Raw genomic sequence first — 17,815 nt, 5'->3', positions numbered from 1 at the left:
ACCAAGCCAATACAGGGGAATCTTTATATTCCATTACTATCACACTTGGGCCCTTGTGGTTAGCAAATTCCCTCTAGAAAGAGGACATTCTGCCTGGGAATTTCACAGGGAGTTCTTTATGAACTCAATTCTTCATCCTTTAGTGGAACACCACTGGAGATGAATGTGGCTATGGGGGGATTTCCTTAGGCTTTCTGGCATTAAGTCCCAACTCCCATCTAATGGGACTACTGAGTAACAGCACTTGGTCTTTATATAATCTGGAAGACCAAGAAAAGTTAACACTATCTGTGCTTTCTGTTTGTATCTGTCTGCTCTGTATCTGTGTAAAAATCTGAGTCTGCCACCTTGTAAGATTCAAAATGCACCCAGCCAGGAAAAAAAAAAAAACAAAATTACCTGGGCTGGAAAGATTGATAATCTCTTAAAGTAAGGTTGTTGGCAAAAAACAAAAAAATCTCTCTCTTTCTACTTCCTTGGACTCTGGCCAAGTTCTGGAGGTAGAGAGACAGATGGAAAAAGGGGAAACTTCTCCCCTAAAATCTATCTATGAGAAAAGGAGTCACTTCACTGATCAAAGAGAAGCCAGTTTCAAGGCTGCACTTTGGAATAGGACTAGCACTTAACCTTTTCCTGGGTCATAGAAAGAGAACTGTGCAATATCATTGGGAATATATATCCAGGTAATTGAATTCATTCTGGTTACTATTTGGCACTAAAATAAATTGGGAAAATGCATAGATCTGAAAAACAGATGCCTTAGGGATGAAGTTTTGAGCTCTCCAGTATGGAAAAGAGGGGACTAGGCACCACTGGATATTTTCCTGAGTCCCATTCACTTTGACTGGAAGGTTGAAAGCTCTCACTTTCTGAGCCCGGGATTCGATCTTCAGGTCATCCCAACACTGGAGCCGGTGCTCTTACTCGCTGAACCACCTGGCAGCCCCCAGCCCCAATATTCTAACTTCTAACCCCACTAAACAGCAGGCCCACTGCACCAACCTAGTCTGGTCTGACTCTGAATTCTTTGATAAAGTTCCACCACAATATATCATGAAACCCCAACAGTTTTTAGATAGGCAGAGCCCCTACCTCAAGAACTTTTTGATGTCCCTGGGTTTAAACCGAAACACACTTTGCCCTCTGATACTAAGAGATTTAGGCAGTTTTCTGTTAAGATTTCTTGAAATGAGATGTCTAGGCTCTTTTTTTGGTCATGAGCTAATGATTCTTAATTTTTTTTCCTCCTTGATCAGTTCTTTTGCTGTGAGATACCTTAAGTTTTATTCTATTTTTTTCAGACTTTTGACTTTGTTTTCATATTTCTTGTTGCCTCATGGAGTCACTGAATTCTATTTAGTCCATTCTAATTTTCAGGGAATTTTGTTGCTTGGGAAAGGCTTTGTACCTTGTGTACCAAGCTGTTAATCCCCTTTTCCAATTCTTTCTTTCGAAGTTCTCATTTTTTTTCAATTTTTTCCCCCTCAAATGTTCTCATTTCATTTTTAATTTAAAACATTTAAAAAATAATTTTAAAAGTCTTGCTTTTTCTCTTCCAGGAATTCTTGCTGATTTGGTGCCCAAGCTGTCATTTTCTCTGAGGCTTTGCTTTTAGATATTTTGAAGTCATTCTCTTCTTTCGGGTTTGTGTCTTAAACTTTCTTGCCACTATATCTCTTTATAGTAGAGTTCTTTTTTTTTCTTCCACCCTACTTTCTGATATTGGAATTGAGGTTGGGCTCTTTGAAACTTCTAGAAAATCCAGGTTGCTCTTGTGCTGCTTTTTTTGGGTACTGAATGTTATGTTCTTCCAGGATATAGTGACAGGCTGAGGACCCACAAGCTTTCAGGGCTCCTAAAATAGTCTAATCCAGGGCAGAGTTTGATTGCTCCCCACCCTGGCCTGATCTCTGGGTCTAAGCAGGAGCAGGCTGCTGTTGTACTCCGCTCCTATCAACTGGTTAAAAAGCTTTGTTTATTCTAAGTGTCAGAATTATTATTTTGGTCTTAATTACTCTGTCAGCTGGGCTATATGCTAGAAATAGAACCCTACTCTTTGCATAGGTTCCATACAACAGATGTTGCTGTGTTGACCAGGGCCTCCCTACCTGGGAAAACCATCTATCTCTATGTGCACATTCCCTTCTCAGTCTGCTCTGGATCTATGACCCAGAACTGAGTACTGGGTGACAAAGTTGCCGGTTATTACTTGTCACAGTCTCAGTACTTCAGTATGGGTCTGGTGGTGCCCAGTAGGGATCCAAGCCCTCCTCTCAACTTCTCCCTTTGTGCTGAAAACACAATAGTACAGCAAACTCTCAGCCCAATAGGTCCTCAGGAACCTCAGACTTACCTCAATCTCTCTATCAGAGCAAGGCTGGACAATGACTCACTGTAACTTTCTGGCTTTCCCCATCAGGATTTAATCCAGCACATTTTCTAGATCTGTTTAGAGGAGTTTTTTGGAAATGAGGTCAGGAACTGCTTCTCTATACGCTCTGCTTCCCAATTGATAAACTTTTTATCAAATGCTAGACTCCGAGCCTTTTCTCCACCACATTTATATGGTTTTTTCTTGTTTTTACCCTAGGTTTTCTGAAAGGTAGGATCAAATTAGGAAATGAATTTTCTTCTTTCCATTTTACTTAAATAAAATCTGAAGGCTCATCTATCAAACTAACCCCTCAAAAGATCAAATGTCAATTCTAACTCCACAGATTACAATTTTCTAGCTAGAAATGTTATCAGAATAAGGGATTTTGAATACTTTGATCACTGATCTCTCATCTATTGTTGTATAGCTATTTCAGTCATGTCTAGCTCTCCATGACCTCATTTGGGGTTTTCTTGGCAGAGATACTAGAGCGGTTTGCCATTTCCTTCTCCAGCTCATTTTACAGATGAGGAATTGAAGTAAACTGGGTTAAGTAATTTGCCCAGGCTCACACAGCTACTAAATGTATGAGGCTAGATTTGAACTCAAGAAGATGAGTCTTCTTGACTTCAGGCCCAACACTCCACTGTGCCACTCAGCTGTCCTGATGTCATCTATCTGAGTACCCTAAAGATGGACACCACATCCTGAATTCCTCTCATCCTGTGCAGTTCTTGCCCATGTCTTTCCAAGAGGCACATGGTGTTCAAAAGTAAGTCATAACACATTACCAATCAAGGACTGGGTAAATGAAATAGCATAAAAGATATCATCAGAGCCATATCTCAGTAGAAAAAGGAGGTGGGCCTGTTAGATGGTGAGAGCAAGGAATAATCAACCAAAGGAGAGCTGTGATGCCTCAATGACAAGACAACTACAGGAAGGCCTTCAAAGTAGAGGAGGACTCCCTGCTGGTGGACCTCCCGGCTTCAAGTCTTTCCCCACTCCAATCCACCTCCATTCAGGCACTAAAGTAATTCTCCTAAAGTGCAGGTTTGATCATATCACTCACCTACTCAAACTCCAGTGACTCCTTATCACCTACAGGATCAAATACAAAATGCTGTGCAGCAATCAAAGCAGTTCATAACCTAGCTCCCTCCTACCTTTCCATTTTTCTTACACCTTATTCCCGGACACCTACTCTCTGATCCAGTGACACTGGCCTCCTACCTGCTCCACAAATAAGATGCGCCATTTCTTGGCTCCTGGTATTTTCTCTGGCTGTCCTCTATGCCTGGAATGCTTTCCCTCCTTTGCTCTGACTACTGTTCTCCCTACCTTCTATAGGAAGCCTTCCCTAATCTTTCTTAATTCTAGTTCTTTTTCTCTTTTAATTATTTCCTATTTATACTGTATATAGCTTGCTTTGTATATATTTATTTATACATCTCTTCCATTAAGCTCCTTAAGAACAGGGGCTGTCTTTTTCTTCTTTCTGTACCTCCAATGCTTACTTAGTACAGTGTCTGGCCCTTTAGTAGGTGCTTAATAAATGTTTGATTGATTGATTGAATGATTGGAAGGGGTAGATAATGCCAGAGATAAAACAAAGGCAAAGAAAAGGAAGCACTGGTTAATACCTACCATAATAAGAAATTCCACTTACAAGACATATCATCACCTCATTCATATCAGAATGTTTACTTAAACAGTGTCCCAAGAGTCTCAGTGCAGTTTTGATCTGCCACCTAGCTACCCAAGCTTTAATAGCTTAAAAACTTCACTAAGATGAGACAACCTCTGTATATTACACTATTAATAATCTCAGTTTTATAGAACTTTAAAGTTTGCAAAGTACTCTCAATCACAGAGGAAATAGGTAGTGCAAATATCCTCATTTTACTGCTGAAGAAATGGGTTCAGAGAGGTTAATGCCTATTAAATATTGGAACTGGTATATGTTGCTGTAGGACATAATTGAGAAGAATTAGCATTTTCTGACATAATGTGATATTAAAGGGGACATTCTGCAATGATTCCTAGCAGAATCATTAGTTGTTTAAACATCAACTACAACATTAGTCTTCATTTTACAGTAAACAAAAAAAAACCCACACTCTGGAAAAGTCACTTTTTTTTGAGGAAATTTTATTTTGTTTTGTTTTTCCTGTCTTGCTGTTCGATTTTACCATCCACATTTGACAGATGGCACAGAGGGCAGCATAGAAAGATGGACTTGCAGCTGTTAAGACCAGGTTTGAATACTGCCTCAGACACTTTTTAGCTGTGTGACCCTGGGCAAGTCACTGCCCAATTGACTTTTCTGAGTCTCAGTTTCCTCATCTGTAATATGAGGGACTATAAGACTTCTAAATTCCCTTCTGCTCTAAAATTATAATCCTATATGCTTCTCTGTGACACTAAATCAGGCAGCATAACTGGAATTACAAAATCAGATCTTTCTCCTAACTCCACAGTAGGGCTCTTTCCACCCATAAAAAGATGTAACTCTAGGGGAGGATATAATTGATCCTTTGAAAAGCTCTACTCCAGCAATGAGTCTAGAAACAGTAGATAAGGGAAGTTGGCAGGAGAAACGTGTTAGGCTCTGCCCCCTTTCTTCCTCCAAGGAAGAAACAAACATCCAATAAGAGGCACCCTGAGTGTTGCCCAGTCTTTCCAAAATCCAAACCAGGAAAAAAGATAAGAAGGAAAAAGGTGATGGGAAAAGGGAGACGATTCTCAGGAGCTAAAGGTCAGGCCGCACATCAATCAATAAACATTTATTTAGCGACAGCTCTCCCCATTTCTCTACCGCCCTCCCCCCCCCATTCTAATCTCCTCCCTAAGCCGGACTGCTTCTTCCGTAGAAGCAGGCTGGCGAGTCGCTGCCCTCCCTTACCTGCAAGGGCAAGTGAGATACTCAAGCAGCACCAGAACCAGCAAATGCGGAGTAGCAGGTGTAGCAGGCGCGCAGCGGCCCGGCCTGCCCGGCAGCCCCGAGGCTGCATGGCCCCAGAAAGCCGCTCGGCTGGCCCAGGGCCTGGGCTCCAGCTCAAAGGTCCCCGGGCTTCCCGTCCTCTCTTCCGACAGCTGCCCTCGCCGCTGTGGCCTTGGCCATCGCCCTCTGCAGGGGGCCGTACCAGGCCCACAAAGTCCACTCGGAGAAAGCAGAAAAGCCACGGGGGCGGGGGAATGGGGAAAGGAGTAGTCTGCCACCCTCCTCCGTCCCTCTTCCCTCCCAAGCCAGACGCTTCCCGGACGCTCCGCCCCTTGGGGATCCCCGGGCTGGAGCTGATTCCCCAGCCGTGGGCTGCCGGGTCAAGGTCTCGGCTGGCGTGTAGCCCTGCTGCCTTCCCCTTCCCCTTCCCCTTCCCCTCCCCCTCCGCGTAGAGCCTGGGAGAAAAGGGGAACCCAGCATAAGGGAGGGGAAAGGAAGTGAAGTTAAAGGGAACCCTCCTCTTTACTCTGGGCAATATACCAGCTGCTGCTTCTGGCTATGCTGAGATTACAGTAACTCAAGGAGAGACCCAGCCTTAGCCCCAACCCAATACGGAAGTTCAAATTTTATTTCTTCCTTGAAGCTTTTCCTCATTCTTTTCTGCTGAAAATGCCCTGCCCTTGAATTTGTTCAGACCACTCTCTTCTAACTCCTTTTAGAGTTTCAGGTATAGGAAGGTGCTTGAGAGCAAGAGATTATAATTTTTCTCATTTTTGAACTCTCATTGCCCTAGGGTGTTGTCAGGCACCTAATATCTAATAAAGCTACCATTTAAGTTTACTAAATGATTATTTTATGGAGGGCTCACATAGGCCAAGCGCTCACATGGTGGTCAGAAGAAGCCACACAAGGACCCTCTCATGGTTTCTTTTAAGAACTTTGGAACTGATTGTGTGACATGGGAGATTCTGGCACAGGCCTGCCCAGAATGGCATGCCCTCATCAGAAAGGTGCAGAGCTCTATGCGCAAGGCATATTTGAAGTAGGCCAAAAGAAATGCAATATATGCAAATTTAGAGAATCCACCCCAAACTTCACATGGACTGTGTGTCAGGGGTGCTTTGCAAAGATTATCTCATTTGGTCCACACAACAATCCTGGGAGGTAGGTGCTAGTGTTGAGGTATAGGGTTTAGTGGTACTGGAGACCCCAAAATATTAATACACCAGGTCCTGCCCAATGAATTCAACTCAAGACTTTTCTCAAAGTAAAACAAAGTTTATTAAAGATTCTCCATAATGGGTAGATTCTTAAGGAGCCTAAGTATTTGTGCCACTTGTGCTGGACAAGTGGGCCAGAACAATCTGACACAGACTCTGAGTCTGAGCTAGATTGAATCTCAGCCCCTTCATGGAGGCAAGATGGATCTTATATACAGAAGGACTGTGGGAGGGATCTAGGGGTGGTCTAGAGGAGGGGTTTGGGTAGGGGCTTGAGGAAGAGTCTAAGGCCCAGGAATGGGATTAAGGGTGGGAAATAGCTGAAGGCTACCTGGAGATGACAGACAATGGAGGGCTAGGCTAGTTTAAGGGTAACAGATTTGGTATAGATATTTTGATAGGATCAAGGGTGGGAAGTAGCTGGACAATGGAGGGCTAGGCTAGGTTAAGAGTAAGAGATTTGGGCCTAGTGATAATGAAAGGCTTATGGCTTCAGGCATTCAAGTGTGAAGATTGAAGGGGGTTTCCAGAGCCTAAACCCCATCATTAGTATTATTCCCATTTTACAGTTGAGGAAACTGAGGTTAAGTGACTTGCCCAAAGTTATACAGTTAGTAAGTGTCTAACAGAAGCTAAATTTGAACTATGGACTCCTTGCAGGCCTAGCCCTCTTTCCATTGAGCTATCTTGCTGCCAACATAATAAATTTTTGTTGAATTGAATTGAATGAACTAGTACCCAGTTTTATATCCCTTGTTCTTTCTAACCAAAAAGACAATCCACAAATCTGACATTTTTTTAGGGCTATGTGTGTGTGTGTATGTATGTATATATGGTGTCCCCATAGTCTCAGTTCATTTTGTTTCATGCTATTAAAGCACTAAGGCTTTTGGGACACCTTGTATTATGCATTTGAGCCCTATATAAGTCTATGAAGTAGGCAATACAGTTATTATGCCTACTTTACAGGTGAAGAAACCAAGGCTCAGAGCCATTATGTAAATTGCAAACATGGAGTTGATGGGACGGGATCCCAATAGGTTCAGCAGGAATTCTGATCTTCAGCAGGAATTCTGATCTTATCTAAGACCAGAAAACCTGCAATATAGTCTGGAAAGAATTCAAGGTCTCAGGCTTAATTGGAGTGAGAGTTGTAGAAGTTTATTGTTATGCTTCCATGAGAAGCAGGCAAGAGTCCTTTAGGGGACCTGCAAGTGAGAGGGGTACGTGCTTTTACCTTTAAAGGGTAGGGCTGCCATCGTCAGGGCTGACCAGCCGGGAGGGCCTCAGTGCATAGACAAAGGTCAGAGCTTGTGAACAGATAGTTTAGATAAGATTTGGGCCAGGTTGAAGGAGACAAAAGGCAAGGATAAAGGAGGGTGTGAGCCAGGCCTGAGAAGAAATGAAGAGATTAAGTAAGAACAAAAGGGGTCACAGGGTGTTGCCTAGGTGGAGTGTGGGATAGGGAGAAGGGGCAGAGCTCAAGGGTGGGAAAGGACAAATTGCAGTTACAACTTTACAAAACAAAGTGCAGTTACAAAGTCACAGACTGGTTTTACAAGTTGGTTTCACAAATTGATCTAGACCCCAGGTACCCCATCATTCCCCCCTTAAACAGATGGGGCCCAAATTCATTTGGGGCAGGGGCGACAGTCTCATCTTGAACTGCTTCCAGATGGGAAGGGATGTAGAGCTGTCCCTGCCTCTCAGGGTCCCATTGTTCAAGGGGTGGGGTTGGTGGCCAATGTCCGGAATTTGGCTGACACCAGATCCAAGGGGTGAGGAGGGGTATTGACATCGGGTAACGGTTGATATCCAGCCTGAGCAATCCAACTGCAAATGGAAACTGAGCCTAGAAGAGACAAACTTAGCAAGGAGGTTAAGCAGACAAGGACCAGGAAAGGGGCCAGTATAGGGAAAAGCCAGGACCACCATGAGGAAGAGAAGGAACCTGGTGCACTAAGGGCTTCATGAAGTTCTTCCATTCCAATTGGCCCTTTCCAGTATATTTTTGGTGTGGAGTTCTACCTGTCGATAATTATCGATATACATGCAGCAGGAGTTGTTAGCTAGGACACAAACACCCCCACCTAGAGGCCAGTAGATAATCTAAGGCTATGATTGAAGAACATTGTCCCAAAAAACCCCATTTAACTCATTTTAAAGGAGAAGTGCTGGGCTTAGTGATGTTATAAATAGTCAGAGGGGGTACAAGAAATCCCAGGGAGCACATACCTCATCCCCAGAATTCACACCCTCTGGCCCACCCATCCCACAAAGAAAGGAATATCCTTGGGGAGCACAAATGGGGCCCCGGTTTTGTTTGTAGTAGGCCTCGGACATGGAGGCCCCATGGGTTAGTTAGATTGCATGACAATGTTTCCGGCAGAAGAGTCACCTGCAAGTGAAGGGTGCTGAGCCTAAAAGACACAAATCTAGCAAAAGGATTAAACAAACAAGGGCCAAAAAGGAGTAAGATAAAATTGACCAGAAGTGGGGTGAGTATGGGCTAGTATAACCCATTACTCAGACTATTTCATTGTCCTTTATATTTTCCCATAGACAAGATATAGTAGGCCTTTTAAAATCCCACTAGAGATTTAAAATTTCTTCTAAAAGCATTTTCCCTTCTTTTAAAACAGTTCAGGATTCATAAAACTTTTAAAATGATCTTAAGCAGTTTGCATAACTTTCTGCACATGTTCTAATCCTAGATGAAAATAATATTAGATTTTCCAGTAGGCTAACACAAAAGAGCTCACATCTTTTACTGACTCCTTGCTCTGATCATAGAAACCTGCTATAGAAGGAAAAAATAGGGACCTGTGACATTCCAAATATGACAGGATAAAACATCCTTGATTCTGTTTAAATTCATGTTAGTTACAAATATTCAACCATGCAGTATCCATTCCACCTCAATTCTAAACTCCGGAATAGGTGGGGAACATTCCTTTTCAAAGGAACCCCATAGGTAAACTGAGCCAGGAGGGATCCCATCCCAGACCGAGGCTAAGATTGTCCCTCCAGCCTTTACCAAATGCAGGCTTCCACCTGTCCACAGTACAGGCTCTGAGTAGCTTGTGGCATTTTCTCAGATACTGATTTAATGCAGATAACTATACCCAAATTCAAACTCAAAATAAAATTTAGTTATGGTCCCAAATGCCTTTTACCTTAAACGACAAGCCTCAACAATCACAGCTTAGAGCCAGTTATAATTATTTCTATTCTCTTGTAGCTGCCATAAGCAATAAAGATTTATCAGGTCCCACAACTGTAAGGAATTCCATTTACCATCTTTCCTTTTGAAATCTAGAAGCCAACTGATAAAATCCTTTTTAATCCTTGTACCTTTTTAACAAGTTCGGTTCATTTAGAAACTATATGACTAAAACTGTTCCTTTCCCAATGACCTTGCTTAATTAACAGAGAGTTTCCAGGGGATTTGGCAGTTTTATGCCCCTGTTTAGCCAATTCTCATATAAGCAGGAGGACTGTTCTGAATGGGCAGAACTAGTCAGAATAGTTGTCACAGTTTTAGGTTTTAGCATTAAAACAGTAGCCCAATAACTTAGTTAACAGTCTTACAATTTTAAACAATCTTGACTGAAACTTCCTTTTAAACAAAGACAGACTTGGAAGCTTAAGATTTTCCCAAATTACAATACTCCAAAACTTTAAGAGAAACTGCTTCTCATACAGCATAGATAGTACAGATGTTTACCAGTAATGATATCATCTTAAATCTGAACTTTGAAATAAAAACAAGTGAATTACCAATCTGATGACCTTAAGACTCCACATGAAGTTATACTAAACTAAAATTTTTTTTGATGCCATACAACCAATCAACTTATAATCACTGCATATTTCCAGAATAGCCAAAAGGTTAAATGGACAGTCAGCTATCACAGTAAATATCAGCAGTATTATTACTACTGGTTTGTATCCCAAATATAAGAGCTTTAAACCATCAGATATTATAACATAAAAAATCCAATTCACATGAAATAAACATTATAACATAGGGTTAGCAAAACTGATAAAGTAACAGCTAGTTTGACACAACTTTTTCTCCATCTTTTAGTTTCAACAAAATTCAGATTGAAAACTGCTTTTTGTCACTCAATTTTTACAGTATAAGAGGACTTTACAATTTAGATTTTACAATTTAGAGATACCATAATAGAACAATGATATTGTGACATTAATTGCATTTCTAATTCATCACATACCAAAATTATTGATAGAAAATTAGGCTTACCAAGTGCAGAGGCTTTTCTCCTCTCCCCACAGTTGCAGAGCTTGGTTGTGGATCCCGGGGTTTCGATATAGCTGCTATGCCTCCCCCCAATATGTTTTTAGTTGTTCCAACTTTTACTCCAATAAATTTTATGTGTCCACTCCTTAGAAACTTCTTTGAAAGTGATAGCTTTGACTTCCCTAGCAAGGGGAGAGGGAGTGGAGCCTACTCCTTTATCCCAGTTCTAGAGAACCCAAAAACCTCACCTTACATATCAAATTTTAGAAAATATTCCAATTTACCTAAATGCCAAATAGTAAAATGAATTCCAACTTTTCTTTAGCATCAAATTAGGAGTGACACTTTTCAAAAATGACCAGAATGCATTCAGTTGCCTTTTAGTTGCATTCTGTTACACAAAACTTTCCTCTTTTAGGTGAGGCAGGAAATAGTTAAATGTTAGTCTACCTGCCTCTTTGTTCTGAGGGAGAAGATTCCCTCCCTTTCTTATCACCTTCTCCTCACTCCACTTGGCCAGAATGGAATGAAGAGATTTTCAAACTTTTAAAGATCTTAAAACTTCTGTTCACAAACAAGACAATATTTTTGCTGTCTTTCTCTCCCTTTCCAGCCTGCATTAAGCAGCAGGGGAAAGGAGGGAAAGAGATACAGCATTTCAAAGGAATGTCCTCCAGTTGCAGTTTAAAGCTTAGAGATGTCAGACAACTCACACACACTCATTGACAGAGAGAGAGAGAGAGAGAGAGAGAGAGAGAGAGAGAGAGAGAGAGAGAGAGAGAGAGAGAGAGAGAGGCTGACAGGAAGGTTCAAAAGCTCACAGAGGATTTCTGGAACCCTCGGCACAAATCACATTTTCTTGGCCCTCAGATAGATGCCAATTGGGGCCAGGTAAGATTGCTTTGAGATAGCCTAGGCACAGACCCCCAAGTGTAGGGGGAAACTGGCCCATCCTTTCTACTTGAGGTCTTGAAGACCGAGTGTTTTTCAGTTGTACAAAAGATGTCCTGGGGTGAGTCTCTCGGGGTATGGAGGGAGACTGACCCATCCTTTCCTGACTCCCCAGTCAGAATCACTTGTAGTCATCTGCTTTTCTGTGACATCTCATGTGAAAAGCCTTGCCTAAAAAAATATATTTGCATATTTTTTTAGATGCAGAGACACTTGTCCCTAGACAGGGTGTCCCCCATCCATGCGGGATGTGTCCCGGGTCTATTAAAAAAATAGACCGGATTCGGGTCCCAGACCGGAATCATCCAATCAAGCCTTCCTAGGTGTTTGAATGAACCCGACTACAGGATGAGAGGGAGGAGGTCAAGGAGCTTACCTGAACTCCAAGAAAGCTTGAGACCACAGACTCTCCTTTGGCTCGCCAAAATGATGGGGGACGGGATCCCACCCCATCAGAGTTAAGTGTCAGAGGCAGGATTCAAACCCAAATCACTTTGATTCCAAGTTTGGCACTAAGAGATGTTCTAAAACTTAAAATTAAAGATGGATAACTTCTTTTGTTCTGAAAATGTATTTCAATTTTAAAAAGGGAAGTATCTCTTTTATAAATGTATCCTCTTCACAGCCTAGCACAGCACTTTACTTGTTGTAAGTTGAATGAATGGATCAGAAGAATGTCTTTCAAATAATGTGAATACATCAAGACATTTGATGAAGTTTCCTTTGTATTTCTCTTTTATATACTTAATCTCATTCTACTTTGCAGTTTTTTTTTGTGTAGTTATTCTGACCATTAGATTATAGAATTATAGATCCATAAGCAGAGCTGTAGGATAACCCAGGTGTCTTCTGGTTCAATCCCAAAATAAAGGAGACAATACTTGCTTGCCCTCAAGAAACTTACACTTTTTTTTTTTCTGCTAGAAATGACAGTACTAGGACCAATTGGTTGAAAATTAAAGGGAAGAAAAGTGACTTCTTTGACCCTAAAGGCCTTCAAACAAAAGACTACATGACCAATTGCTGGGGAAAAGGAATGGGCAGAACGTGGAAGATATAATTTGGGTAGGGATTGAAAAGTTTTCTCTCTTTCAAAAGTTTACTGAGTGGGCAGTGATGGGGGATGGAATTCTCACTGAACCCCTAAAAGGAAAAGACTGTGTCTTTGGGACCTGAACCCAGATCTCTGGCATTCACCTGAACCATCTGGCTCATCCCAGTCAATAATCCTTTTAACTGGCCACTCCTAGATCACCTCCAGATCTTCCCACAGTCTCTCTGTATAAAAGGTTTCCATTAAATTGCTCATATTCTTAAAATAGTTTCTGTATTGGTATTACAATAAAACCTTGTTACTTGGACTGAGTCTTGAGTGGTCCAATTCTTTTGAGGCAAAACCTGCACCTTTTGCTCTTGATTTTTGGGGTTCCCAGCAACCCTAGACCACAACAGGCAGTTCTTCTTTTTTAATGTCATGTCCAGTCCTCTTTAACACAATTTTCTTTGACATCAACATCAACCAGGGGACTCGAATAAAGGGTTGCTGTGTCATCCCAAAGTTGAAGACTTAGAACTGAATCAAAACATGACACTAGAAGTGACTAGGAGAGTTCACTTTAGCTCCACAAATTCTTCATGGTATGGCCCCTGAATGCCATAGAATATACTCCAATCCACATTTATGCTACATTTTCCTCCCCATTTTGGAATTTTGAATCCTTTTTGAACATTTGTTTTGTTTTGCCCCAATGAGATTTTCTATCCCCACAACTGCCTACAAACACTATTCATTCCTATTAAAAATAAAGGGCATTTTCTTTCTTTTTTTTTTTTTTTAAAGCAACTGGGTTTAAGTAACTTGCTCAAGTTTACACAGCCAGTTATTTTTTGTGTAGGTGCCAAGTATCTGAGGCCGGAACCAATCCCAGGTCTCCCTTTTCTTACTCACTGAGCAACCTGGCCACCCCTAAAGATAGGTAATAGATATCTAAAACTATCAACAAACTTTATCTATTATAGGGATAAGTTAGAAGCCTTACCCATAAGATCAGGCGTAAAGCAAGGATGCCCATTTTCACCTCTATTATTCAATATTCTACTAGGAATGTTTGCTATAGCAATAAGAGGAGAAAAAGAAATGGAAGGAATTAAAATAGACAATGAGGAAACAAAACTATCACTCTTTGCAGATGATATGATGGTATGCTTAGAGAATCAACTAAGAAACTACTTTAAATAATTAACTTGAGCAAAGATACAGGATTAAAAATAAACTCACATAAATCATCAGCATTTCTATATATTGCCAACAAAGTCCAGCAGCAATAAATAGAAAGTGAAATTCCATTTAAAATACCTGTAGACAGTATAAAATACTCAGGAGTCTACCTGCCAAGACATATCTAGAAACTATGTGAACACAATTACAAAATGCTTTTCACACTAATAAAGTCATATCTAAACAATTGGAAAAGTATTAATTGCTCATGGCTAGGACAATTTTACCTAAATTAATTTCTTATTCAGTGCCATACCAATCAAACTACCAAAAATTATAGAGCAAGAAAAAATAATAAAATTCATCTGGAAGAACAAAAGATTAAGGATATCAAGGGAATCAATAAATAAATGTTAAGGAAGGAGCTATAGTTGTCCCCCATCTCAAACTGTATCATAAAGTGGTAATTATTAAAACAATCTGGTATTGGTTAAAAAATAAAAGTAGTGGATAAATGGAATAGATTAGGTTGTTGTACCTGGCTTGCCCACCCCCCAACCTCAGCTCTCCCTCATGGAAGTGAGCAGATTTTCAGGTTTAGCTCTGCCCTTTCCTAGTCAGCTCACCTTCACAGAGGTGGGCGAGCTTCCAGGTCAGGGAGACTTGGTGCTGGCTGGTGGGAATTTCGAGGTGTGTACTGACCAATTACTGTTTTTGGCCTCTGCAAGTTTCTGCTTATGTAATACCTAACCATTGGCTTCATGGTATCCCTTTAAAAACTGTCACATTATCCGTTCAGACTCACTGTTCAACTGGGGCCTGACCCCAGACAGTCCCACAGAAAAATAAAATCCACTTCCAGAATTTACTCGGGGGTCTCTTGTCTCGCTTCTTTTGGCACAACAAGAAACACATTATAATATAATGGATGACTGTAGTAATCTAGTAAATGATAAACCCCAAGATCTAACCTTTAGAACAAAAACTCATTATTTGACAAAAACTGCTGGAAAAGCTAGATAACAGTATGGCAGAAACTAGGTATAAACCAACATCTCACACCATATACCAAGATAAGGTCAAAGAGATACATGATTTACACATAAGGGGTGATACCATAAGCAAATTAGGAGAATGTGGAATAGCTTATTTGTCAGATCTATGATAAGGGAAGAATTTAACACCAAAGAGTTTGTAATAAATGAAGACAAATAAAGGATTAATAGAAATTATTTTGTCTGCTTATGTGCCAATAAAATCATTGACAAATGAAATGGATGAATATTTACAAAATATATAAAATATCCAGAGTAACAATAAGAAATAGATATTTTAAATAGCCAAATCTTAAAAAAGAAAAGAAAAGAAATTGACCAAGCAATAAGTAAGCCCCCAAAGGAAAAAAAACCCTAACTGTTTATATTTAAGAGCAAATTCTATCAAACATTCAAAGAACAATTCATTACAATAATATATAAAATTATTAACAAACTGTTAAAAATAGAAAATTTAAAGATCCTAATGACATCTATGATACATATATTGCCTTGAAATCTCAGCAAGAGAGAGTCAAAAGAGAAAAAGAAAATGACAAACCAATATCCTTAAAAAATGTTGATACAAAAATTTTAAATAATATATTAGCAAAGAGGGTAGTGGTTTGCCATTTCCCTCTTCAGATCATTTTACAGACAAGGAAACTAACACAAACAGGATTAAGTGACTTGCCCAGGGTCATACACCTAATAAATGTCTGAAGCCAGATTTGAACTCAGGAAGATGAGTTTTCCTGACTCTAGTCCAGACACTCTCTCTGGCATGCCACCTAGTTGCTCTGTAGTTAAAATTAGAAGTAATTAAACAATAAAAATAAAAAATTAAAATTAACTCACAGGGAAAAAAAATCTTTGCAGACCATTTCTCTGATAAGAGTCTCATTTTCATGATATATGAGGAACTGATTCAAATTTATAAGGATGAAAGTCATTCCTCAATTGAGAAAATAGTCAAAAGAAGAAATCTAAGCTATTTGCTTAGATAAAAAAAAATGCATGGAAAAAAAATCTCCCAAAGCACTAATAATGAAAGAAATAGAAATTCAAGCAAATTTGTGGTTTTACTTCACAGTCCTTAGATTGGCAAAAATAAAAAAAAGGAACATGGCAAATGTTGGAGAGGGGTGCAGGAAAATTAACATCTTATTGCACTGTTCATAGGATGGTGAATTGGTCTCACCATTCTGAAAATTTCTTTAGAACAACAGTCAAATATTCACCAAACTGGGCAAACCCAGAAATAGCACTTATTAGACCTATATTCCAAGGAGCTCAGAGAAAGAGGGAATAGACTCATATTTACAAAAATATTTATAGCAGCTCTTTTTGTCATGGTAAAGAATTGCAAACTGAGTTGCCCATCATTAGTGGAATGGCTAAATAAACTATGGAATGTGAATGGAATGGAATATTATCTTGCCATGAGAACAAGCAATAAAGGAAGTTGTTGAGGCACTGGACTATCTGCTTGGAGGTGACCAGCTCCAAGAATATGGATTTCTCTTCAATATTCATTCACTGTTGGAGCTAGACTCAGAAGACCTGGAGAAGCAGCTTTTCATTAAGGTGGAAACTCAGAAGCAGTGGTTTCAGCAATTGGTGCACTGGAGAACTAAGCTGTGCTGGGAGAAGTGTATTGTTAAGCTGGGGCCAGAGTTGGGACCATTGAGTTGAAAACTATTTCATGAGCTGCACTGAGGACTTTATTGATCAGACAGTTCCTTGTGAACTGATTGGAGCAGAAACAGTCTCTAAATGGACCTTCTTAAAAAGTCTGTCTGACTGTTCTCAACACAACTATTTCTGTTCTTAGTTGGTAAAGGAAAACTCTCTAGTTCAATAAGGGAAGGATGGGAGATTAGTTCATATAGTTTATCACACCTTTAGGACATCCTATCATCAGAATGAGAAAAGAACAATTTTGTACATTTGGAGGGCCTGTGTGTGTGTGTGTGTGTGTGTGTGTGTGTGTATTTTCTTCAATGCTGTCTTGTGAAAATTACAGGCAGTTGAATGGAAGATTTCTTGATACTGTACATGGGGCTGTGTTCTTAAAGTTCAAGTGCCATATTTCTAGCTCTTTTTAAACAGGGACCAAGTAGGAAGACATTCTCTCATCTGTGCATGTTAATTTCAAACCTGTGGGAGGGAGGGGTTGAGATAATACATCTCTCTCTGGAAATAAGAAGGGAAAAGTAATTTTGTATTGTAGTTTCAGGTTTCCTTATGCATTTCGTGAATAGCAGGGCTGGACAGATCCATAAAATGGTGCTCAGACTATACACCTCACTTTTACTGTTAGCCATCTTCCTCTTTACTGTGGCTTATTTCAGTAGGTAATGCTAAGGAGCATTATGAGCGTATTATAGCATTATGAGGACTTTGGATACGGAGAAGGCTAGCTTAAATATCCGTTGAACATAACTTATTGCCTCTCTCCTCTTTGTGGTCTTAAAATGAGAATAACTTGCTCTGTTTCAGGGTATCGGGTGACTGAAAGATATGTAAAGATTTAAATGGGTCACAATCCCAGCTAGCCATAGTTTCAGATAAAGGGACATACTTATATTCTTATATTCATAGTATTTATGAATATTGCTTCATTGTTTCATTTTCTGTGTTCTTTTGAATATTGAAATAAAAACCTTTGCTTCAAGTTTAAAAAAAGATGATGAAAGGGATGGTTTTAGAGAAACCTGGAAGACTTATATGAATTGATGCAGAGTTGTAATGGGAATGCAAATTTGGAAGATCTTCCCTGCCCCTAGGCTAAAGTGCACCTGAAGCCT

At 40.1% G+C, this 17,815-nt stretch overlaps 1 protein-coding gene across 1 annotated transcript in view; it reads right to left on the bottom strand.

Annotated features, from left to right (window-relative positions):
• Positions 1 to 5,531, bottom strand: part of IFNGR2 (interferon gamma receptor 2) — a 35,705-nt gene extending 30,174 nt beyond the window's left edge. The window contains exon 1 of the mRNA XM_069074925.1: positions 5,280 to 5,531. Coding sequence (XP_068931026.1) covers positions 5,280 to 5,388 — 109 coding nt within the window. The 5' untranslated portion in view covers positions 5,389 to 5,531. The remainder of the gene's footprint in view (positions 1 to 5,279) is intronic.
• Between the last annotated feature and the right edge of the window lie 12,284 nt (positions 5,532 to 17,815).

Source organism: Petaurus breviceps, unplaced genomic scaffold (assembly GCF_028583685.1).
Source record: "Petaurus breviceps papuanus isolate PSGF00001 unplaced genomic scaffold, PetGlider_PUasm1.0 90897, whole genome shotgun sequence".
Lineage (NCBI taxonomy): Eukaryota > Metazoa > Chordata > Mammalia > Diprotodontia > Petauridae > Petaurus > Petaurus breviceps.
The sequence above is the reverse complement of the archived record's forward strand: the minus strand, read 5'-3'. Positions and strand labels throughout refer to the sequence as shown.